Raw genomic sequence first — 26,592 nt, forward strand, 5'->3', positions numbered from 1 at the left:
ACCTGCCAAAAAAAAAACCCCAACAACACCCTGTAGAGATGATTCTGAACTATAGTACCCCTTGGTAAAGAAAGCAGCTTATACCTTGTAAGAAGAGGTATACAGTGTTCGGCAGCAATTCTTCCTAACATGCCTACGCTGGCCAGCTGGTCAGAGAACTGGTCTCTGTCATCTTCCTGTAGCTCACTTATTTCTTCTTCTTCTCTAAAGGCTACGCCATTGGCAGTCTGACATTTAAAAGAAGGTAAATTACATTATGTTGTAAAAAAAATAATTAGATAGCATTCCTGCTTTGAAGAAATCAAATAAGCTGACAATCATATGTGCAGTAAAATTTCCAAAAGGAACTCTTGAAAAAAGAGTTGAGGGGAGAAAATATTCATTTCCAACAGAGACACAGTCCCCTTCATTGACTGCCTATTAATTGCTTTGACTTCAATAATACATGTAATAATAATAATAATAATAATAATAATAATAATAATAATAATAATAATAATAATAATAATAATAATAATAATACATGTAATACATGTAAGCAACATGATTAACTGTCGTGGAAAGTGCATTACTTCACTCATCTTGGACTGGTGGATTCCAGTTCAGCTACAGACTTGCATTAAATATATGCAGCTCCCCACAGTGCGTGTGATACCATTAGTCCATCTAGCTTAGTATGGTCTGTTTTCATTCCAAATAAACTGCACTCTTCCAGCAACAGAGACTTCTAGGTATACATCTATTGGGATTGGCTCTCATCCAGTTCCTACACCTGCTACCTTTAATTAGAGATCAAGGACTGAACCTGGGTCCTTCTGCATGCAAAGTATATGTTTTTTTTTTATCAGTAAGCCACAACCCCTCCTTATTGAGCCATACTGCTTGCCAGATTGGTTGGACTTGTTATGCCTTTTCCCAGTTCTCAGTTAGCCATCTGGAAAATAGTAAAAGCCTTCCATATTGTATCCCAGAAGAAGATGAATTCTCCATTTAAGAGCTCATTCCTGAGCTTCAGGGCTGATTGGGCTTAAGAGGCGTCATGACCCTGCCACCAGCGTAAGTGCCTCTTATTCCGCTGGTGGTGGGGGCAGTTATGCCGGCACCTGAGTGCCGTGGAGCTGCACGCCACTCCCCCGGCAGCACAGTCTCTCCGGGATGTAAATTCCAGAATAGACATGCTGGCATGGTGGGGGACGTTCCCTGGGTGTTCCTGGGGGCAAAGCTGACGTTAGTCAGCTTCCACAGCCCCTCCAGGCTGGGAACGCCCCCTCCAGGAACAGCGTTGGCCTCACTGTTCACAATGGGGGGAAATGCCCCATTTGTTTCTTTTTTTAAAAATTAAAAGAGGCTTTTTGAAGCCTTTCAGAGGCTGAAGAACCTCTTTTGAGGTGCCGTAGTGGTGCCTTGGCCATGTCGTCCTCAGCTGCCAAAAGGCTCAGGAATGGGCTGCTAAAGTGCAACACTCACCACTCCATCCCAAAAAGCTAAATACAACCCACAAAATATAGAAAGCTTCATGGCTGTCAAGGAGTAAGTATGCCTACACAATTTGCAACACACAAAGCCAAGTGCAGCCCCACCAACAATATGTGGCGGACTACCAGGTGTTTGATAATGCTGTGGATTTCGTTGGGACTCAAAACAGGAAGTTTTCTGGATGCTGCCATACACGGCCCATGGGTTATGTGAAACTGTGCAAGCCTGCCTTAATGAGATTAAATACCAAGGCCTTTTTTATATTCATTGCCATGCTCTGGCAAAGATCTGACTAAATTATGTTTATCTAATGTGTTTAGTCTGTGTAATAATTTATGCAAAACAAAACCACTTCCATGAGTAGAAGCCTAAATACTCAGGCAGCCAAATGTTGCTCTACAAGCCTAGTGACACCTCCACAGTTGCAGAATATCGTCAGAATTCTCCAGCTCAATTCAGACAGTCTTCTAAACCATTCAAACAGTTAACTTTGCTTAGCACGTTATGTCCAATCTACACAAACCCTCTTCATCCCAGTTTCCGATTCTGGTTAGTAGGGCAAGCACTAACTAGATCTTGCTGATTCAGATATTACAGTCAATTACGGTTAGCACTAACCAAGAAATTTAGAGATAAGCTATGACGGAAAAGAAGGAGTACATGCATGAGTCTACAGCTTATTTTCCGTTTTCCAAACCACTGTTTTTGGCTCAATTCAGGAGGAAAATCACAGATGATGGGTTAAGGCTGTTGCCCAAGTGTTTATTACTACACACAACAGTTGTTCAAAGATAAACTCCAAGTTTATGAAAAATTATTAGCTTGAAGTCGCTGAGAAAACTAGAAAATTACATTAAAATGAAGTCTGTGTTTTGCTCACAGAATCCTCGTTTGTTAAGGTGTACATTGTTTACATCAATGCAGTTATAGCTCATTTAAATTAATTTTCTTCTCATTACAATACTGCAGGCAGCCCTTGCTATTCCAGACAATGTCTCATTAATGTATTGCATTTAGGAACACCAAGTGGCAACTGCACATAATGTTGCAGAGACTAAAAGCAAGGGCTTTTGTGTGTGTTTTTTTGGCACAGGGAAAATCCATAGTCAATTAGAAGGAGCTCAGTTTCAATAATGAACCAGATTAGTTCAAAAATCAGATTCAAATGTTTCAGATTGTTTTTGCTAAAATTACTATGGCTTTCAACCTTTTTGGGGTTCAACTTTCTGCCCCCACATCAAGATACAGAAGCTCTCTCTAAAATTAAAACAGACATGCATAATAAAAAAACCCTCAAATGACACCATCTTTTTGCCACCAAAGAGGATGCGGAAACTGGATCCTTGCCTTGTGTTCTTCCCAAGGGGCTCTTTAAACCCTCTTTCCTTTATGCAAACCGGCAAATAATGCTCTTAAAACTTCAAAGCCTCAGCTGTTTACTGAAGAGTGTCTCTCTATTTGAAAATCCCGGCTACTGCTTTGATATTGAGCAAGCCAGGCTCTGCAATGCCAGCTGTGACTCTTAAATGGATGAATGACTTATCTTACAGAAGACCATGAATTAACTTATATAAACAAGTTATGCCAAGATTGCTAGGTTATAAATTTAACGGCCTCTTCTACAAAATATTCTGCTTTATCAACACTTATAACCATTTGTTAGGGCTATTAAGAGCATCACATCCATGCTTTCACAAAACAACAATAAGGGTTATTCCTTATAACAGCAACAATGAGGAGATGCTCCATGCCAAGTAAACAACCTCAATTACAATTAGAGGTGCCAAAGTAGTTTTAGGAATGGTTTTAGACTTTTAGGGCTATTTTAAATGCTGTTTTAAAAGGTTTTATCGATTAAAGGGGTTTTATTCCCCTATAAACCGCTCTGAGCCCGGTCTCGGCGGGGGAGAGCGGGGTATTAAATTGAAACAATAAATAAATTTTAAAAATGGAAAATGAAATAAAAATTACAACCCCTTTCTTTGTGCTTAAAATACCATCAATTTTTTCTTGTTCTCTTCCTGGACTGGATAACAAAAGATACAACTGATCACTAAGCAGCAGGCTATACTTATGCCTACCCCAATTCTGCACAAGCCATCATAACCGGCCATGAAAACTGGAAGAGCCTGAAGGAGAAAGATCTGAGGGAGGGGCTTATTCTGCCATTCTATTGTGATTGTCTTGCTATCGCCTTTTTCCTGCTGGTTTGGGGATTTACTTTAAAACTTGGTTTGCATTGTTTCAAACTGTTTTATGGCAAATGGTCTTGGGAGCCATTACGGCTGAAGAGCAGTAGCCGAACAGGGCAAATAATTCTTCTTTAGCTGCTTACTGAGAGAGGGAGACACCTGGAGATGAAATACAGAAGGAAAAAGCTTTGTGCCAGCTGCTCCTCCTTACCTGTCAACACGTCTTCCATCTCCTCTTAGCTTGTTGTGAAGAAACCTTCACAAGTTCTGAAGGCTTTTCAGGTAAACAAGTGGTTCAGCTCTAATCTGAATCCAGTTATAGAACTCCCAGTATAAAAACTTAACAGAAAAGTTCTGAACCCTGCACTGGCAAGCAAGAGTGTATGGACATCAGACAAGCAGACACTCAGTTGCTTCCTATCTGACCATAAGAAACTGGCGTTATCACCATTTACACCAATACAGACAGATAAAGTACTTAAGATAATGTTTACTATACTGCATTAAAAAAACGTTAATCACTCTAAATACTAAGAAATTCATTATCACATCAAGAACTTACCAAATTCCTTGTACCATCAGGAGCAGCTAAGTGGCACTGGATGTACGAATTAAAAACCTGAACAGCATGCTGGGTAAAGAAGCCTTTATGGAAATGTTTGTCATCTTGTACTAAAGTAAGCCAAGACTCCAACAGTTTGTCATACGCCTCCATGTATACCATGTCATCTTTGTCAAGCTAGGATATAGAGCAAAAATATTACCAAAAAGTTGTCCAAGTTTCACCAAATTACAGTTTCTTGCTCATTAAGAATTCAAAGATAAAAGTATCTCCATTCATACATCAAATTATTTTTAAAAACTCACACATAATTTATTCCACAGTGGTAATCGTTGGCATTTCATGACAATAAGCGACTGTCATCTTTGAAAACTGCAACATTTACACTGATGCATGAAGTAGATGTATTTTATTAAGAACATTCTTCAATTAATGTGACAGAGTCACTGCGAATATAAAATACTATTTATCTACTAAAAGTCCTAACAGAGCCATAGAGCGTTCATTAAATCAGTTTAATTTGCAAACTAAATTGAGGCGAATGGGATTCTGAAAACTAAAAGTGGTAAACAAGCCAATATCTTCCTACAAGTTTCCTTAAAATGAAATCCTAATCCCACCTTCTAGGCTCCCCCTGTAACCATTGGCAAATATGTGTAACAATACATTTCACCGCACATACATGGAATTATAGCCTTATTCATACATCTGTAAAACTTATTCATACATCTGTAAAAAGCCAAAATGCAGTGAGGCAGCTAAATTGTACCTGATCAACCCAGATGTGTAAGTTCACCACAATGTTTGGGTCTTCTTATATGCTTAATGTGTTGAGTTTGATGCCTATATGTCCCATGGTACACAATCCTTATTCAGCAAACAGGAAAGTGGATCAAGAGTTATTAGACCTATACACGTTGGTCTTTGTGAACATACGCTTTCGTTACAGATTGTGTCCCATATATATAAGGAAGGTATGTTTTAAGATGGGCAGGCAGGCTTCTGCTTACTTTTCATATGGCTTATACCTAGTTTTGCTAACATATGAACAGGAGTTACCATTTGCCTTTGAATCACATCCTGTTAAGTCAACAAGCCTACTAAATATTACAACTTGAAATAGAATTTTAGATTTCATAGTCTTTAAAGTTACCTGAAATACTTTTGCTCGTCTATAAAGCTTTTAAAGAAATACAACCACTCTTCAAATAAAGTTGAAATATAACTATTGTCGAAGGCTTTCACAGTCAGAGTTCATTGGTTCTTGTAGGTTATCCGGGCTGTGTAACCGTGGTCTTGGTATTTTCTTTCCTGACGTTTTGCCAGCAGCTGTGGCACTGTCCTTCAGTGTTACTCCTCTGAAGATGCCTGCCAGCTGCTGGCGAAACGTCAGGAAAGAAAATACCAAGACCACGGTCACACAGCCCGGATAACCTACAAGAACCATTGAAATATAACGTTTTCCTATTTCCAATCTTCATATTCCTTATACACTGCTTGTTCTGTGTTTGAACCACAGACCATCCCATTCTTCTTGCTTAGCAATTGTGTAGTGGTTTTTTTCTGACCAAAGACCACTTTTACACTCCTAGCTGTTTCTTCACCTTCCTCATAATTAGACAGATGATCTATAGATTTGAAGAAGAAAAACCCAACCCTATGTAGCTTCACCTTCCTCATAATTAGACAGATGATCTATAGATTTGAAGAAGAAAAACCCAACCCTATGTAGCTTCCCCTAAAGCCACAGTAAAAGAGCTAGATCAAGGGTGTTAAAGATCAGGCCCGTGGGCTGGATTCGGCCCTTTGAGTGCTGTTATCTGGCCATGAGCCAACCCTCCAGTCCTGATCTGGGCTGGCAAGTGCGCTGCTATACATGGCCGATCTGGGCTGGTACACATGGCCCAGCCCAACCAAATGACCTTTATGTCATATCCGGTCCTTGTAACAAATGAGTTTTTGACACCTCTGAGCTAGATTCAAGCCCAATATCACCTTAGAGACCAACAAGATTTTTATGGTATAAGCTTTCGATAGCCTAAACTCAGAAACCATCCCATGGTCTTTAAGGTGCTACTGGGCTCAAACCTAGCTCTTCTACTGCAGGCCAACACGACTACCCTCCTATATCACAGAAAAGTTTCAGAGGTTGAATTTTTTTTAATTTAATAGTTCAAGATATATGTCTTCAGGTGATGATGGTCTGCACTTTTTGGCTCCATTCAGTAAACTGGAAGGGGGAAAATTAACTAGATATTTATGCCTGACTCACCCTCACACAACTCCTTCCCTTCCCCAAACCCTCTGGATGTAACGAAGGACTTGGGGATGTGTGGAGGCGGTCCCACGCGGTGTGAAGCATTAGAAAAGGCTGAAGCAATACAAATCTTGCATAATCCTTCTGCAAAGCTCAGGGCCACAGAAAAGAGACCACGCCCACCAAATTTTATGCTATTACAGGGAAAACTCAGGGTCCTATGTGCTGCTGGCACCTTGCCTGGCTAGAGGACCACCTGGAACACAGTTTCACGAGAGCTTGTCAATGACAATGGGAATAAAGGAATCTTAATCAAATGCTTGAATTCTCCCCCACCCTCTTCCTTTTCTGCAATACGAACAGATTTATCATTCCATTTGATTGGGATGGTCTTGTAAATACAAATGGAAGACCAACTCCGAAAGGAAAAATGTGTTTTGAAAAGTGAACGTAGGGATTATTTGTTTATAAACCACCCTGGTAACACAAAAACCCTGATTGTTTTTGTAATGCTATGAGATATTTACTATTTTAAATATGGTTAAACTGTGGAAACTGATCTGCTAGAGTTTAATGCGAAGGCAAATCATGAACCAACCTTCCTGAAAAGACAAGCGCCTGTTTCCAGTCCGTTAACTGCCATCAGAATGGTTCTGCAGGCACTTGGTCAATAACCCTGTTGCATCCCTCCCTCATCATTTAAATTAAAACACACGCTTAAAGATTCTTCAGACACAAGGACATGCCGTACCAATATGAACCTACAAAGCACGAAGAACTGCCAGTGCACAATCCTCTGCAGGAAATCAGACACTCATATGGTGTCTGAGATGGAGCCATCTGTGCCAACAATGTAAAATAAAATCCACAACCAGGAAAATTAAATGTGGCACTGCGCCCACAATGATGTGGAAGCCAACACTTTATTCTTCTTAGTTGCCATTCGGTCTGCGTCGACAAAATGGCTTTGAAAGGCTTTAGAAAGAGTTGATACAAGGGGTCCATCAGGTTTCTCAAGCAAAGAGATGAGCCTAGACTACCTTCTGCCCCAGCAACAAAGAAGAAGAATTGGTTTTTATATGCCGACTTCCTCTACCACTTAACTGAGACTAAAACCGGCTTACAATCACCTTCTCCTCCCCACAACAGACACCTTGTGATGTAGGTGGGGCTGAGAGAATGTGACTAGCCCAAGGTCACCCAGCTAGCTTCATGTAGAGGAGCGGGGAAACAAATCCAGTTCACCAGATTAGTCTCTGCCACTCATGTGGAGGAGCAGGGAATCAAACCCGGTTCTCCAGATCAGAGTCCACCACTCCAAACGACTACTCTTAACCATTACACCATGCACTGATGTAAGAGGGTATAGTTACTTATTAACTCGCTTCTTATGGTTGTATACTACATCATGTATCCATGTACTTGGAGTGCTCATGCTGCTTCCTCTCCAGCAGCTGGTCTAGATATGTTCAGCCTCAGAGACACACTCTCAAGACACACTTTCAGATCACACACTAAGCCCTAATCAGGAGACACCTTTTGCTATTTAGTCCCTTGGTACCAGCTAAAGACATACAGCTGTTGATAGCATCTTTCACTCCTGCCATAATTATTTTCACTCTGCGAGCTGTTGCTTGCAGAGCCACATTCTTACCCCCTCCTAGTTAACTTTTGTAACCACCGAAGCCAATTCTGTGAGCGCTATGATTAGAATTACTCAGGCTATGTAGATTAGTCTTGTGCACAAACTATTAAGAAATCAAAACCAGAAGTGGTAAATCCCCTTCAGACACCACTAACTGGGCAATAAAAATAGTCAAGGGGGTGAGAAATAAAGAGCGTAAAACTGTAGGAGGAAGTAAACAGGAACAATTGACTTGGAGCAGAAAGAGGGCAATGTGAAGAGAAATCCTCCCTGCTTCATATAGTGGAGTCTACAATACAGATTTCTTTTCCTCCTGGGCCTTTCAGTAAAAATCAGGCTTACTAATTGCCTGGGTTCATGCTGCAGAGACACAGGCCAATGCCTATAATATGCGCAGGGCCTTCACACAAGAAAATTGCTATGTATGGAAGAAAATTTGGAGACAGATCCAAACTACAGCAAGTGAAGCATGCTCTGGTAATAGATCTTTCTTGCCTCTGTCTGAAAAACTGTTTCTGACAGCCGTGGCTGCAGCCGAAAAGGGAAATCTGCAGAAAGTCGCAGATCCCCACCCCCCCTGCACACCTTTGGGTCCAACTCCTGAAGTGCATTCACCTAGCATTTACTGACCATTTCTTTTAGCTAATGTTATTGGTTCTTCAGGGGAGCATAATAGTAATAAAACTGTATGATACAAGCCTCTTGGGCATACTGAAGTCCATAAAAGTACTATCGTTTCTAGAAAGCTCATTAAAGGAATATTTTAAACACAAACTAAAATTGTTCGGGGACTACAGCATTCCAAAAGCTGAATAAACTTCCTGCATCAGTTCAATATGACCAAAACAGTATATTTCAGTTTTGTTGCCAAGTTATTTCCGGTTTCCCACATTAAAAATCTAAAAAAGCCTCTGCTGCATTCTTAAGCAATATTGAAAGGCTACTATATACACAGAATGATGGCAGTGATTAAAACAGAGTTTAAAATACATGCAAATTTTAATTGGCACTAAATTCTAACCCGATGCATGTCATCAGCTGTCCTTAAGAGAAGCTTTTCTCCCCTTGCACATAGCACAAGAACACACAGACACAATTAATTTAACTAGCTAGCCTTTAGAAGACCAAATATATATTAAGTTAGACACAGCAAAAATAAAAATTAAAATATAGGAATTAATATCAGCATTCTGAAATAAGACATTTGAAGTTCAAAGTTGGTGCTTACCACTTCTTCCAAAGCGGCACTCCTTCCAAAAGAGCAAGTGAGGTGTGTTAGGCAGTTGACGAAGGAAGAAAACAGTTCATTTGGAATGGCTGTCAATATATTGCGAGGAAATACAGTGATCAAGTTGCTGATTATACTGGATATTCCCACTGCTTCGGAGTCCTCTATTTCAATTCTGCAAAAAGACATTTGTGTGTGTGCACGTGTGTTAAGTCAATCATTCTGTTCAAAATCGAGCCTACTACGGTATCTTCGGAAAGATACCTCTAAGTAGATCTGTGTCACAGTTCAAACTACAGACAGCAACGATGAGAAAGCAAGTCCTTCCCTCCCTCCCACTACAAACCTAAATTCTAGTAAGCAAAGATATTACGTACCCATTGATTGTGTTGAGCAATCCCTCAATGAAGTGAGCCAAGTAATCGACTTGTGAACTCTCGTCGGGAAATACTGGCCCATGAAGAGAGGCGAGCTGAGCTAAGCACTGCAATGAGTCTTGTGCCATATCTGTGTCTTCTCTAATTTTTCGATGCACCTTTTAGGAAGCGAGAGGGTTAACACCACATCGAGGGGAAAAATAAGACGTTCTTTTACCAGTCACATGGCTTGCAATCCTAAGGAGCACACACACAAAAAGCTTTATCTAGTTTCTCTCGATATCAAATTGAATTAAGACTAAATATTGCCCATTATTTAAGTCTTTAAAGCTGCGCTCTCGATAGGCAATCTTCACAAGTCACATTTAATTAGTCAAAGCTAGCTGGGACCTACCTACATGTTGAACTGTCTATGCATGTTGAGTCTTAAAGAGAGAAACAGATGCCAGCCAGTCAGACACGCTGCTACTTCTAAAAACAGCAATAATGACAGCCATCTGTATTATGCTAACTATGCCTGGGCTACAGCGTCTTGCTAAAGTTAGTCGACAAGTTCAATCAAGATTATATAGATGCTTCTTTAGCAGAGGTAAACAGTGAACCCTCAAGAAAGCAAATACAGCTCGTAGCAAAATCCTTCTGCTGCTTCTGAAATAACTTAACAGTCAATGAACAGGACTGTCACTCTAAGGTACTAGCTTGCCTTTGTCAAAATAAAGCATCTCAATTAACCAACGTTCACATGTGACTGAATGTTAGAGGCAACATATGGACGCCAAGGGTTTTCAGTGGAAGAAAACTTATTCTTACATAGATGCAAAGTAGACCATCTTGAATTTGACGTGAAGGTATAGGGTTCGATGCAGGACTGGTGGGTGTGGATTTTTGCTACATTTTCCTTCCCATAGAAGTTCCTTGGAAAGTTAGTTCCCAGAGTTATGGTACCCACATGGACAAACCACCAAACAATGGAGTAGGGTAGTGGTAAGGAAGGGGGAAATGGGAAAATGGACCCCCTTCTCTTCTGCAAACGCAGCTCCACTAACAAAAGAGGGAGGAAGGCAACTTTCATCCCCTTCCTCATTGCAGCCCCCCCCCCCCCCATTCACATGGCTATTTGTTCCTGGAGGGACCAGTGACTCCAGGAATTGACTTCCTGGGGGTGAAAAGGGATTACTGGAGGGACAGGAAAGTGGCAAAGATTCATGCTCCATCTGCTGGCAGATGGTGGCACATACATCCGCTGGCACATACAACTCTTATTTGTTGTAACAAACTTACTTCAGTCATTATTAGACCAATTTGTGTTTCAATTATTCAAGTAAACAACATAAAACCAAATAGTAGCAGCATTTAAAACAAAAAATGGACATTCTTTTTAGATTTTCATTTTTAATTGGCATGTTTACATTAAACAAAGTAGTCCTCTTGGAAAGAGTAAACATTAAGCTTCTAGAAAGTTAAAAGGGGAATAGAATACTAGATTTTCTGAAAGATAAACTAGATTCTTAATGGTCAGTTGTGTTCTTGATAATGATTAATCAAAGCATGAACTCCTCAAACTGAGTCACAAATGTTGCAGGTAAATTACAAGTTAGGAATAAATTAACACAGCTGAGAGTCTGTTGTTTAGGCAACCCTTGGATAATAGAAAAACTCACAGAGGTATTAGTCATGATTAGTATAGATTTGATATCCAAATGTGAATCTAAATCCAGTGCGCTTTTGATACCCAGTGCTGAATGTTTAAAAGCAAAGTGCCAAATTCTAAAAAAAGTTTTAACCTAGAGGCTTTAATAAAAACAAAATTAATGTTAGAAAAGGCTTAACCTGTAAACTCAACAGCTATTTGCTTGAGGAGGTCCTCAGCTGACAGTAGCAACTGTCTGGGTTGTCTAGACAGCTGTTCACATTGACCGCAGCTGTTAAGTGGTCTGCCAGCAAGTTTTTCACCTTTTTGAAAATGCTTGAGCAAGATAAAAAAACTTGCAAGTTACTATGTACACAACAACAGCTAAAGTTGTTGGGAGAATTAATATGGTATACAAAAGGTTTACTCTAACATGCTATTCATCATCTAGACACAGTTTTAAATACACTTCTTGCCTTTGAAAGCAATACCCTCAAATTCCAACAACACAGAATTCTATTTTGGGAGATAAACCTAAACTGGTTTCTTCATAGATTTTCCTAGTCAGTAATTTAATGTTAAAAAGCACAGAACTTCCCCTCTAACTTGCACAGACTTTTCAACTAACGCTGCAGTCCTGTGACCACTTACTTGGGTCAAGCCTCATTTGATTTAACACACATGAGATTGGGAGACAAGGAGTTCAATTCAAAAAGCACTGACGGCTGCTTCATATACAATGTCATGTATTTTTACATGATTTCTCACTTCCACGCAGAAAAGCTGCATGCACATTTATCACGTGAGAGGCACATAGAGACATGCATGCATCTGTCAGATGAAACAGCATACACATACCGTATTTTTCGCTCCATAAGAAGCACTTTTTTCCTCCTCAAAAGTGAGGGGAAATGTCCGTGCGTCTTATGGAGCAAATGCCGGCTGGGCGCGTGCGTGTCGGGACGGTGCAAGCCAGCGTTCCCCGCCCCGACAGCCAGCTGGGAGGAGGGCGGGGCCGCGCAGAGCGAGCCGGCGCACGCGCCCAGCCGGCTCTGTGCGGCCCCGCCTGCCTCCCAGCTGGCTGTCGGGGCGGGGAAAGCCGGCTCACGCTGTCCCAACCGGCTCTGTGCGCCCCGCCCGCCTCCCAGCTGGCCGTTGGGGAGGGGAACGCCGGCTCGCGCCATCCCGACGCGCACGCGCCCAGCCAGCATTCGTTCCATAAGACAAGTTTTTAGAGGAGGAAAAAAAGATTTTTTCTTGTTCTACTCCTCTAAAAACTAGGTACGTCTTATGGAAAGGTGCGTCCTATGGAGCGAAAAATAAGGTAATTGCTTTTAATATGCAAGCATTATCAATGGAGACAATTGCTCTATTAGGAGCAAAATTTAGTATTTTAAGTTGCATTAAGTATTGGGCTTTCCTGGACAGCAAGAAGAGGTTAGTCTCCTTTTCATAACCAGCTGGGAGACATTTCAAAAGCATCAATACCAGCAGAGTTCAGTAGCTGGCCCAGCTCCTGCTGTGTTTGAGCAATGCCTAAAATCAGTACTATAACAATTAAAATTGGCAGGAAACACCTGTTTCCTGATTTCATTTGTTGCTAGAGCTAGAGATATAATCCAGCATGCAACCCCCACCCCAAAAAAACCTTGTATCATTTCATTAATACTTGTTCTACTAGCCAAGCTTTTATTCACTAAGTACATATATAGGCACATCATTAGTATTTAATGGAAAAAACCCATAATGTATCATTGCTTGGCAAAGCACAGAACTACGTCTATTCAACTATCTTACCTGAATTCATCCTACCTGATCAAAAAGGAGGAAACAATCCAACAATAGTCTTAGAAAGGAGCAGCAGTACTTCTTTGCAATCGAATCAGCAAAACAGAAGAAGGGACTTACTGTAAAGAAAAGCTCCATAACTCTGCTGTCCAGGAGGGTCTCACGCCAGGACTCCGTTGGCTTTAGCATCACATTTTGTGAGGATTCAAACATCGCTATATAATGTCTGCCTAGTTATCTGGTGTCAAGGTCAACAACAACATTCCAACTTGGCTTAAAAAAAAGATCCCAGATACAACAGGTCCCATTCAGAAAGAATGCAATGGAAACAAACTTTAAGCCTCTTCACATACACAGCATAATTCATGCATGAGGACAAGGAATAAAAGGTATTAAGTACTGGGGGGAAAAGAATGCCCAAGGAATGCCAAATAACAGTGATCACAATGACGAGACATTCCACAGTGGCACAATCACTTTAATAATCGTCTGGATGTGACAGAAGGTGAACGGGAAACAGAAATGATACCACACTTGACAGATATGCAAAATTTGTACAAAACCTTTTTTTAGATATAGAAACCTTCTATTTAAAACATACCAGGCCGGTTTTATGAAGAGGCGCTAGCACTTTGAAAGACAGTTTCAGAGGGTAGCTGTGTTAGTCTGCAGCAGAACAGCTAGATTTGAGTCCAGTAGCTCCTTAAAGATCAACAAGATGTTCTGAGTATAAGCTTTCGAGAGTCAACGCTCCTTTGTCAGATGCTGGTCTTGTTGGTCTCTACGGTGCTACTGGACTCAAATCTGACTAGTATTTTGAACATTTCTCTACTGATACACAGTACGATAAATAGGGTTGACAACTTGCAGGTACTAGCTGGAGATCTCCTGCTATTACAACTGATCTCCAGCCAATAGAGATCAGTTCACCTGGAGAAAATGGCTGCTTTGGCAGTTGGACTCTATGGCATTGAAGTCCCTCCCCTCCCCAAACCCTGCCCTCCACAGGCTCTGCCCCAAAAACCTCCCGCTGGTGGCGAAGAGGGACCTGACATCCCTAACAATAAACTTCATAAAACTAAACTGATTTTATTCCCTGCCATGCCAAAAAGCAAATAAAAATGTTACGTACTTTGCTTTCAGAGCAAGATTAATGAACAAACATCTCATTTTTATTTATTAAAATATTTCCATCCCACCTTTCCTTGTGGCTCACAAATCAAAATTTAAAACACACACAAAATAATACAAGTTGAACAAGTGTTGGAACTTTGATGTCTGAAACAAGGGGCACTCAAAGTTCTGCACGGGTAGTTTTAAAACAATGGATAATCCTCTAAAAATAGAGATGGACACTGACTAATATTGCTTAGAGCTATTATCAAAAATTATATCTGACATCAACTATCACACTTGGAAGTTAGCCCAAAAATATGCAAGCATGATCCCATACATTTGTTTCTGCAATAAAGTGAAGCATTTAACAAACATGCAAATCTATTTGCATTCAATGCTGTGCACAAGTTACAACAAGTTATGAACATTTATTGTGACATCAACTCTCCAACACAGGCTGAATGCCATTCAGCCTATCATTTGCATCTTCCGTTTGTCACCCATAAAGAGATATTCCAGTCCTTTCAGTTCTTCCCATTAAATTGAAACAGGTGACATCCTTTAAAGGCAAAACCTCTTAAGCAAATATCTTTTGTCTGAGCTACATGGTACTGGCTTTAGGGCCCATAAAGAATACTTGGTCATTTCAGACCGAGAAAGGAAGCTAAAGTATACCCTAATACTGCCCTATGACTGGGGGAGGGGGCTGAAGAAAATAGAATTCTGAAAACAGCAACCAATTTAATATAATACAAAAATAGAATCACAGAATTAAAAAGTTGGACGGGGCCTAAAGACCATCCAGTCCAACCCCCTGCACCACGTAGGGGCGTCAAACATAAGGCCTGGGGGCCGGATTAGGTGCCTTGAGAGCTCTTATCTGGTCCGCAAGCCAGCCACTTTCCCGTCCTGAACTGGGCTGGTGAGCCCACATACATTATTGGAATGCAATTGCTTTTAAACAACATACATGATTTTTAATGAAAATCTACTTTAAATTTATATTATACATCATACATAACACACCAAAACCCAAAAAAGCAAATCCAAAACAAAGAAACTGAGAACAAGAGGGGGGGAAGTTAAGTAAAACATTTACAACTATTGCCGTACATTTAGTTTTACAGATTTTACAAGATGGTTTATTACAGGTGGGGAGATATTGGCATGATATTAGTTTTTTAAAAAGCTTATTTTAGATCATAATTTTAAGCATAAGATTTCTGTCCTAGTAACCCACATTAACTCTGGGTTAAATTTAAAAGCATTAAGGCCATTTTAATTTTGGGTGAGGGAAGGTACCTTTCTAGATTTATTTCTTACATTAATTATAATTAAAGTAAAATTTCAGTAATAAATACACACTTAGATGTAGTGTTTAGAATAAGTGCCAAAGTTACAGCTGTTTACTTTGGTTGACAACTTAATTTTCTAGTGACTTATGTCAGAATATAGTGAGTTACATAAACCTGACAGGAAGAAAAGTAGATTCCTTTGAAATGTGGTGTTGGAAGAGTGTTGCGGATATGGTGGACTGCCAAAAAAACAAATCAGTGGGTTACAGATCAAATCAAGCCTGAACTGACCCTAGAAGCTAAAATGACTAAACTGAGGCTATCGTACTTTGGTCACATTATGAGAAAACAAGAGTCACTGGAAAAGACAACCACACTAGGAAAAGTTGAGGGGAGCAGAAAAAGACCCAACAAGGGGTGGATTGACTCAATAAAGGAAGCCACAGCCCTCAATTTGCAAGATCTGAGCAAGGCTGTTAAAATAGGATGTTTTGGAGGACATTGATTCATAGGTTGCCATGAGTTGGAAGCAACTTGACAGCAGTTCACACACACACACACACACACAAAACTCTAATTTGTAGATCAGTAAGGCTCCTTTATCCCTTTAAATTAATACCTATGTATAGAAACAGAATAAACCACTGGATATTTAGACAATTCTAAATGGAAATTAAAGAATGAGCAACTAGGATATTATTTCTTTTTCCAATTCTCTTTTCCCTTTTAAATCCTTTATCTCGTATGAACAAATTGAAGTTTTAGAACAGCTGAGATTGGACCAAGTCATGGCCCTGTGCAGAATATCACTCTTACAGTTCAATCCTATGCAAAGTTGCACCTTTCTAAGCTCACTGCTTCATACTACATTGTTAATCATGGTTAAAAACTTTGGAGTGGGTCACAAATGTGGGCCTTTCATTCCCTGTTCAAATTCTTTCTCCTCTTCCCTTGTTGGCTTGTTAAACCTTCAACTAAGCTAACATTGGCATACTGGTCAGATTTCCTCTGAAATTCACTTCAAACCTTGGAAGATGGAACCTACTTTCAGTGCCGATGTTAACATTAACAACCAAACAAATAAGAGAAAGGGGATGGAATACAGAAATTCATAGTCTACCCATCTCTGCTCTATAAACCATGATTAGGAGGATCAGCAACATGACACACGAATAATCCCTAAGCGCTTTGAAATGCACACAACGAGATACAACCCGAGAGCAGATTTCTGTGCATGTTTTGATCCGAGATATCACCACCACTACTTCTGTAATCTACCACTACTTCTGTAATCTCTGTATTCCCAAGTGCAATACAGAGGGACCAGAGTGGGAGGTGACAATGGATGTGTGTGTATGTGTGTGTGTGTGTGTGTGTGTGTGTGTGAGCATGGAAGAACTGAATTTCTGTGCTCCTGTCCTTCCAGGTTTAAAGAAAGCCAGAATGCTTGTATTTCTACTATATTTTCTTACTTAATACAATTACTATTCATATATAGTTTCAGTAGTGCTCAGCACCAACTTACATAGCTCACACAGACAGATTTTAAAAACCCCATGTACATATTATAAATGGACTTGTGGGGGTATTTCCCCACTCCCACTATTTCATCTTTCCATTCCCTTAATGCCCTCACAGCCTCTTCCCTTTTCCTGCCTCTTTCTTTCCTTCCCATCCCCAAACCAACCTAACTTTTTTCTGTCCCCCCCACCTTCAGCTACGTTTATTATTTAATTACTCCATTTATACCCCCCTTTCTCCCCAATGGGGACCCAAAACAGCTTACATCATTCTCCTCTCTTTATCTTCACAACAACCCTGTGAGAAGATGCAGATTGTGAGTGAAAAGCCGTGAAAAAGGGCTCCTCTCCCAGGGTGGGAGAGAGGAGGGAAGAGGCAGTCCTGCCTAACCAATTGGCCAAGTGCCGCTTTCCTTGGTTCACATGGGGGCTCAGGAGGGCCGAGTGCCAACCTTCAGGTAGGACCTGGAGATCTCCCAGAATTACAACTGATCTCCAGACAACAGAGATGTATCCCCCTGAAGTAAATGGAGTAAAAAGTAAAAAAAATGGAGTAAAAAATAAATGAAGTAAATTACAACTGATCTCCAGACAATAGAGATGTATCCCCCTGAAGTAAATGGCTGCTTTGGAGGGTGGACTCTATGACATTATATCCGCCTGAGGCCTCTCTAAACCCTGTCCTCCTCAAACTCCACCACAAAATCTCCAGGAATTTTCCAGCCTGGAGCTGGCAACCCTAGCCAGGCCTGGCCCCAACGTGTTCTCCCTCAAAGGCTAAATAGGCCTGGAAAGGGCCCTGCCCCCCCCTCTGCCTTTTACTGACAGAATCAAGCCTGAAATCGATGGTTCCCAGCAATGGCCACCGAGGGAATCTGTTGCTTAAAGCTTCAGGTGCACCTTTGATCATTTTCAGGGTTTTGAACATCCCAATATATTTGTTTAGATTTCACAATGCAAACCGGGGGCCCTTTTCAAGTCTGTAGAAAGATTTGCCTTGCCCATTCAAAGCTTCATTCACTGGATTTAAGTATCTTCAGATTTGGCGGACTTCGCTATTAGCATATAAATGATGATGATATAAATGATGATGATAGCTTCAGGTCTAGTTTTTTAAAGCAAAGAACAGAACTGCTCTTGGATGGGGCTTCTTCTAGCATTCCTTTGGTGAGCATGGGATGAACACACAGAGTAGCAGCTTTATCACAGACACACACACACACACACACACACACATATACATATATATATAAATAACCTCAGATAATGAATAATAACAATGTTAAGTCTGCACCCTCCAGTCTTAACAGCCTGATTCTAGCTCATAACTAGGCTCACATAATGATGTGCTAGCATTTAAGAACATAAGAAAAGCCATGCTGGATCAGACCAAGGCCCATCAAGTCCAGTAGTCTGTTCACACAGGGGCCAACCAGGTGCCTCTAGGAAGCCCACAAATGAGATGACTACAGCAGCATTATCCTGCCTGTGTTCCACAGCATCTAATACATTAGGCATGCTCCTCTGATCCTGGAGAAAATAGGTTTGCATTATGACAATTACCCATTTTGACTAGTAGCTTTCTGAGAGCTTCAGTCCAATAATATTAGGTATAACTATGACTGATGGGTAAAAAAAACACTGCAATCTACAAGAAGTATATCTTTGTCAATGAAGTGAGAATAAAAATTCTGAATCTTATGGTTCTCCCACAAGATGGTTTGTCAACATCATACCATTTTTCCCACTTGAAAATAATCTTTTTTAAAAGGATATAATTTGGAGGAAGAAAATTCCAGCTTAAGACCTGGTTAGCTAGTGCAAGGTAACGCTGAAAGACTGAAGACATCTGAGCATTAAGGTTTTCACACCGGCTGAATTCTTGCAGTACCTCTACTGTGAGCATGAAGATTTGACGGAGATCGTCCTCCTATGCAATCAGGATAAGTTCAAACATTTTAATAGTCTCACGCTGGGACACTCTAAGGTTAGTCAGGCTAAAGAGGTAACCAACAAGGCATTTTGTTTTCTGTATTTATACAGTCCAATGCACTTAAGCTATTCAGTGATCAATAAAATTATACAAAATTTGTACTGCTACTTGGACAATAGGCAACTATGCCTAAGCTGTTATGGAATTGAAGAATAATGCCTTAAAACTATAGTCAAGCACCAAATTCCAGACATACAACCTGCAGTAGTATATTTAGAAATAAGGATCCCCCTCAGGATCCGATCAAAGATACAGTAAAATACTAGCCTTTTATGGGATGCATTTATTCTCCCAGGGCTAGCCCCATTTAGATACAATTATACACTCACACACAGAGCAAAAATGTTTGAATGCTCCCATAGTTGGCTACTTTATTTTTTTCGCCACTGCTGTTCTCTTTTATGTTAAATTATCATTTTATACTGAGTGAAGACAAGTTCGTTTATAATGTCTCTCCAACAAGCAAAGCAAGAATCACCATTTACTAGATCTAGTTGTTGATGACATATTAGCGTCACTGGGTTGAAAATAAAATCCTCCCCTAGTTATGTGAGCAGAGAGGCACTTCCGCTCAGACAAAGGGGTGGAGGCATTTTTGCTGCTTGCCTCCCTACAGACAGCAGTTCCCATGTGCCACATCCCATGTGGTTCCCCCAAACCTGTGCTGCAGGCACACAGACCTGCAGTAAAAAGGGGAGGTGGTAAAAGATTCATTCCACAAAAACCACTTTACTCACAATTTTCAGGTCACTGGATTCTTTTTAAAACTGAAATTGAGTTGCATTGTTGCTTTAAATAAAAAAAATCAGTCTAACAATGGCTTAAGTTTATGTATTCTTTGTTTCTTGTCTTTATTAGTAAACTGTTCTTTCCTTATTAAGAATAATTATCATGAATATACAAGCAAATGTCATTAACTTACTTGAAATATTCGTTTGCAATTACCATGGAACTCCATGCTTAGTCCAATATTGCTGGTTTTGCTTGAACTTGAGAACTCACTCAACAATGCCGTTAAAATAGAACAGGCCAGCGTTTGCTGTAAAAATTGAGGGAAGACGATATTTACAAAACTGAGTTACAATGAAATATTTCCAAGTGTCTCAGATCCTGATCAGACAAATTAAACACAATTGTGGATCAAGAATTCCTCATTAATTCACTATGACATTTATTCCACCAGAGCAGTCACAAACTTTCAGTTTGTACCAACGTTAATGGTCTGAGGTTTAAATTCAGAGGAAGGGTGCACAGCTCCTGCATCTCTTTGCACACACACTGAGAGGACCAACGTAACACTGAGGCAAGACCTCTCAGTAGTGGAGAGCACAGGCAAGTTTATTTGCTACATTTATGCTCCACTTTTCTTCCCAAGGGGGACCTACGGTGGCTTACATTATTCCCCCCTTCTCCATTTTATCCTCACAACAAACCTGTGAGGTTAGGTTAAGCGGAGTGGCCCAAGGAAACCTTCCATGACAAAGTGGGGATTTAAACCTGGGTCTCCCTGATCGTAGGCCAATGCTCTAACCACTGGTCCACGCCGGTTCATGGACCTCCTTTCCTGCAAAATCTCTCCCTTGTGATTCCCCTCCCCCACTGCACAGCCTGGCCCCGCCACCCCCACCAGTCAGTCCTCTACCTAGCTACACATATATTTCAAGCACAGACGGTCCCCCCCCCATCCAAGCACATAATGGCATCCAAGCACATAACAACTCCCTCATCTTCTTAACAGCCAAAATGGTATTATGGTTACAGTGTTGGACTAGGATTCGGGAGAACTGAGTTTAGATCTCTGCTTTGCCATGGAATCTTGCTGGGTGACCTTGGGCCAACCACAGATTCTCAACCTACCCTACCTCACAGGGTGGGAATTTTCAAGATAAAACGGAGGAAGGAAGAATAACATTAGCAGCTTTGGGTCCGCGCTGTGGAGAAAGCCGGGGTATAAATGAAGGGAATAAATACATAAACAATTCTCTTTAAATGGCTGTGCTGCCGCATGATTTCCTGTCCCGTGCTTGCCGCTCGGTGTGTTCCACGCTGCCACCTTGAAAGTAAAGGTGAGTCCTGGGTGAGAAAAGATTGACACGATGTCTTGTAGAAGAAATGCTTCCATTCTAAAATGTCTCCCCTACCTCCAAAAGATTCCAGTACTGGAACAGAATTTACTTTATATGTACACACACATCAGAGCAGAAACCAGTTTTACTGGAAACAGGCAGAAGTCCTAGCCAAGAGTAACAAGATTTTTTAAAATTCTACCATAAACCTTCATGGGTCATGCAAGAATGTGACAAAGTGAACCTCAAGTCCACAAAAGTTTACGCTGAAATAAAAACTTGCTGGTCTTTAAAGTGCCACAAGACACACACACCACTTTGCTTTTGCTGCAGCAAATTAAAACGACCACCCCTTCAATTTTACCAGGACACTGAGGGTGGTGGGAGTGCTTGAATGCACACCAATATTCAGTATAAAAGGGGACAAGCATGGCAAATGAAATGCCTGAACTGACTGGATTCCAAAAGCAAAGGGTTAGGCACAGATCCTGGCTTTGTGGGACATTTCAACCATCTCTATAAAGCCTTATTTGTCTGAAAGGACTGCATGCTGCCATGAGTCAGTCAAATCTTACAAGTTCCCTGGCACCCTTATGTAAGATCCTAGTCTCCAAGCTCTGAAGTTTTAAAGTTTTGCACTGTTCATATAGGATTATTTCTCAGGGCATGGTCTGGTTTATTCATCTCTGTGGTGAAACAGATGTGAGCCTAGCCAATACCACAATAGGAGGCTTTCCTTCTATTGCTTCGTTTTTATCCCGCTTTTGCTCCAAGAAGCACAGTGTTCATGGTTCTTCTCTACTCCATTTTATCTTAATAACCCTTTGAGGAAGTACAGCCTGAGACTGAATGACTAGCCCAAGGTAACCAAAGACTGAGTGGGCATTTTTGAACCCAGGTCTCCAGTTCTAGGTCGATGCTCTTCTAGACCCTATAACACACTGAAAGGGCATATGTGCCACGGTGGGGTGCAAATATGGAGTAACACGCTCATTTTGTATCAGTACTCAAACAAATATGCAATTAATGATCTAAAATTGCCAGTTTTATAATGTTTGTAGATATTTTTTGGAATACATGCATTATACCCCTTCCTCCAGATTTGTTAATTTTTTACGCTTACAGTTTTTAACCCACAAAGGTATTAATTAAAATCTCACAATATCTTACTAAAGATAGGCTTTCATATTGTCAAGTTCTTCATATGTTACATTAAAAGTGCCATATTTTGATCTTTGCCCAATGGACATATATACAATAGAGGTATACAACTACTGGCTTTATCCCTAGACTATTTGGAGCCAAGGTGCCATGGATGGAGAGAGGAATAGGAATTGTTAAAGGGTCATGCATGCCGGCAAGTGTCCAGGGGTTAAACAGAAATATGCACACTACCTCTGAACACCCGAAAGATTAAAGTCGTGATGATACTATTTATGCGAGGTCACCCAACAGCTGACAACAGTACCATCCACCCACCAACTGCAACATCTTTGTTCAGAAATGTCTCTGATGTCAGTACCTTGACCCTACAGACAGCTAGTTATCTCAGCTAGTCTACACAAAATTAACATTCTTGCTTGCTATAAAAATCCCAGACAGACCAAGGGAAAGAAAGTCTTTTTATGTGCAATATGCCTTTAAGCTTTAATTTAGTAGCCTACTGCAATACTAAGTTTAGTGCCCAAGTACGCTCCAAGAAAAAACTTTCTTTTTTAAAAGTATGCTCCTCATTGTCTGCTCCTGGCACTGATGCTTGTTATAGTTCTAGTCTTAAAGCTTGGCCTCTGATAATGTTCTAAATCCTGGCCTGCTTATCTTTGACAGCCTACAACAAAACAAAAAACCTTAAAATCTTGCTGGAGTACTAAGTCAGCATCTCTGTTTTGTCCTATCAAAGAAAAGCCCATTTGTGGGAGTTGTTGTTTTTGCTGATTCTGCCTTCCTACCATAGACTTCCACGTTACATCCCATACTACATCACTTCTCGGCCTTTTGGCTAAGATCAAGTGTGTGTACACATAAAAGTCCTGAACTCAGGAGTAGCATTTTGTGGAGCTGGCTGCAACTGAAAGAGGGAGGCAAGAAAGATCAATTCCACAAACAGAGCTCTACTTGTGGCATTTTGGATCCAAGCAATTTGTTTCTACTTCGGTACTAAACCATTATAGTAGCCTGGTGCCGAAACATTCCTGATCTCCTGGTTAAGATACCAGAGCATCCCCCACATGAATCCCCCCCTGCCTTCCCCGGCTTGCTCCAGCCATGGTATATAGTTAAATTTACACTGATGTTAACCATGATTAACCAGAATTGCCTCATGATTTGCATAATCCCAGTTAGAACCAGCTCACTCACTAATAGACATACCCTGGTTCAAGTGGAGAGAAAGAGAGAGAAAGGGCAGGGAAGCAAACAAGCCTACAGTACACCTCCCATTTCCTAACCATGGTTAAACTCTGACTATTAATTATATTTGCACCAGGTGAGTCGGCAGAAGTCATAATACTGTGCCACTAAATTTGATTCTTGAAAACCAGACACAAAAAACTGCTTAAAAGATCAGCTTCTGATAATCAGGTTAAAAAGTCAATTTTTACAAAATGTAACTGGAGACGTCCGCTTCATACCAATAAAGAGTGTACCTCATTAAACTAGTCTGTCTCACTCACCAGAAATTTCATTAGTTCCACCACATGAATAAACTACATACCCAAACAATAACTCCATCTGACAAAATAAAATACTTCTCTTGTTTGGAGAGTGGATTGTCTCTTAGAATAGCCTGGCACTTACCCCAGTGGGGCTTTACTACCAGGAATATACTTTATAAAAGTTTGCCATACTTAAAAGAGACTTTCAGCTGCTCTAACAGAAGATCAATGAGAATGTGCAAAGAGAGATTAACTTGGCAATCAGACACCCAGTTGAAGCAGCTCGGTTCAGACAATAATTCTTTTTTAAACTGAAATTTCAATGTAACCCCCCTCCCCCCAAAAAAACCTTTTGGAAAAATATTGAAAATGTATTGCATTGGAAAGTGTATTTCTATGTGTAACTGTGCTCTTGCACAGCACGACTCACACCTTCAAAAAGAATGTCACTTAAAATGAAAGTTAAAGCCATAATGAATGTTTGAAGGGATTTCACACTTGTGTCTAGGGGCTGTCGGTGGAATACATGCACCACTTTATTTGAGTGGTTAGGTTACAGAGGATGAAAGGATAAGAGTTCAAAGACTGCTTAGGAAAATACAGGGAGCTAGTGTACACCTGTCCAAAACACAGAATATAATCAGCGAATTAATTTCAGCAGCTAAAAATTGTTGTGCTCCCATCCGACATCTGTGGCCCAGTCACAAGCATGAAAAGTAGCACCTGGCTGTGTCCAGTCGGCTCTATAAAGCTCTTAAAACAGAAAAAGACCGGGGTGGGTGGGGGAATCCATCTGGAAAATGCCACTTCTTTGCATCTACACCTAGAGAAGCGAAAGGTTTTGATGGGCTTCAGGACAAAGGGTTTATGTGCTTCACAGTTGTACTACCACTGCACATGAAACGAATCCGTCTACTTTAAACCATATTCAGATACTGCTGAGATGATTCACAGGGCCGCATTCCTCACAAATGCTTCTATGAAATCCATATTGTCGCTGTTAACTGATGCCCAAGAATACAGGAAGTGTTTGATAATATCACTCAAGAGTTACGTTACTACTAATACAGCTAGAGGAAATAGACACAGTAACAAAGATTCTGAAACCTAGACTCGTCCCCAAACAGCTACCTTAACAAGAGGGTCTTTGATTAATTCCTTGATCTTATACAAGGCTATATTTATCAGCTATCTATTTTAGCATATCAGAGGTTTAAAAAGGAAATACTGCCGTTTGACGTAGCGACGGCACAGATGGTTTTGAAAGGGTATTAACACATCCATGGACAATGGCTACTACCAGGGAATCAATGGCTACTACTAGGGAACCTTCATAGTCTGAGGCAGAAAACCTCTGAAAGCCAGTGTTAGGAGGCAACATTCATGGGAAGCAACTGGTTAGCCACTCTGTGAAACAGGATGCTGGACTAAGAGGACCGCTGGTTCTGATCCATCAGGGGCTCTTCTTGTGTTTGATCCTGAAGAACACTTAACAGTCACCCATAGTAGTTCATTCTGGTTACAGAAACTGAGATGGTCCTTGCCTGATGAGGGTGTGATTTCCTTTAACCCAGATTACTGCAACATTAAAAGGTGGCCACAAGACATACAAAAGCTAGGCTACAAGAGCTAGCAGAACTTTTTAGTTTTAATAACCCTTTACCAAGATGCCAACTTCAACCAGTTCTCATGCTTTCTGTACTCCCTGTCTACTGAGAGATCTGCCAGAAGTCAGGAGTGCACAGCTCACGCAACACATTATACAGAGTTTGACTTCTTGAACGGACTATTTTTATGAATTAATGTGAGTGATGTAGCTGTGCTCTAGGTCCCAGAGGAGGGAATCCTTCAAATAGCCAAAGGAGAAATCATATTCAGTACCAAGATCCAGTGCCAAGGAACTTCAGGCATTTGTGGTTAAAGGAGTCTACCCACAATCATTTTCTCAACATCTTGGAATCAGTAGTGGAAAAGATTAATTGAGCTGGCTAAAATTAGTCACGGGCTTTTTTACCAATAGCTGAGTCTGTCATGTAGGAAGCAACACAAAAAGGTACAAGAGATATGGCCCTTTTTGTTAGACTTTCCTATACTGGGTGCTTTTGGTTGTACGTGCTGCCTATTACCACCCCTTCTCATACACGTTAACGGCTTTTTTAAAAAGTCCCCTGTGTTTAAAATACATTTGCAATTCACAAACAAGTGCCTAGCTGCTTATTTAAAGCTCTAGATGAGGAGTGGTCAGTTACCTCACGAGTTACACCTGGCTCCCAAGGTAATTTTATTTGGCCCATGACAGCCATATTAAATTTTAACCAGGGTAATGGCAAGATGAAATATCTAGTCACAGTTCCACTTGTAAAGAAGAGGAAAATAACCTTCAAACTGCAAGATAGTCTATATTTTACATCTTTCACATCTGTGTGATTTTGTATCTAACATGCATGTAACACAGAAGGGTACATATCTGTAAGTAAATAGCCAGCGTGGTGTAGTGGTTAAGAGTGGTAGAGTCTGATCTGAAGATCCGGGTTTGATTCCCCACTATTCCACATGAGTGGCGGAGGCAAATCTGGTGAACTGGATTTGTTTCCCCACTCCTACACATGAAGCATGAGGGCCGACCTTGTGCAAGTCACACTTTCTCAGCCTCACCTACCTCACAGGGTGTGGTGTTGTGGGGTGGGGAAGGGAAGGCGATTGTAAGCCGGTTTGATTCTACCTTAAGTGGTAGAAAAAGTCAGCATATAAAAACCAACTCTTCTTCTAAATGCTATGTCTGAATCAATGCGT

At 40.7% G+C, this 26,592-nt stretch overlaps 1 protein-coding gene across 1 annotated transcript in view; it reads right to left on the reverse strand.

Annotated features, from left to right (window-relative positions):
- The window catches only part of XPO4 (exportin 4), a 69,640-nt gene that overhangs the window by 21,228 nt on the left and 21,820 nt on the right, over positions 1-26,592 (reverse strand). The window contains exons 5-11 of the mRNA XM_056858715.1: positions 20,002-20,118; positions 18,863-19,016; positions 13,276-13,388; positions 9,738-9,895; positions 9,361-9,535; positions 4,231-4,407; positions 85-227 (exon numbers count right to left, since the gene is read on the reverse strand). Coding sequence (XP_056714693.1) covers positions 85-227; positions 4,231-4,407; positions 9,361-9,535; positions 9,738-9,895; positions 13,276-13,388; positions 18,863-19,016; positions 20,002-20,118 — 1,037 coding nt within the window. The remainder of the gene's footprint in view (positions 1-84; positions 228-4,230; positions 4,408-9,360; positions 9,536-9,737; positions 9,896-13,275; positions 13,389-18,862; positions 19,017-20,001; positions 20,119-26,592) is intronic.

This window comes from Euleptes europaea, chromosome 12 (genome assembly GCF_029931775.1).
Source record: "Euleptes europaea isolate rEulEur1 chromosome 12, rEulEur1.hap1, whole genome shotgun sequence".
Taxonomy (NCBI): domain Eukaryota; kingdom Metazoa; phylum Chordata; class Lepidosauria; order Squamata; family Sphaerodactylidae; genus Euleptes; species Euleptes europaea.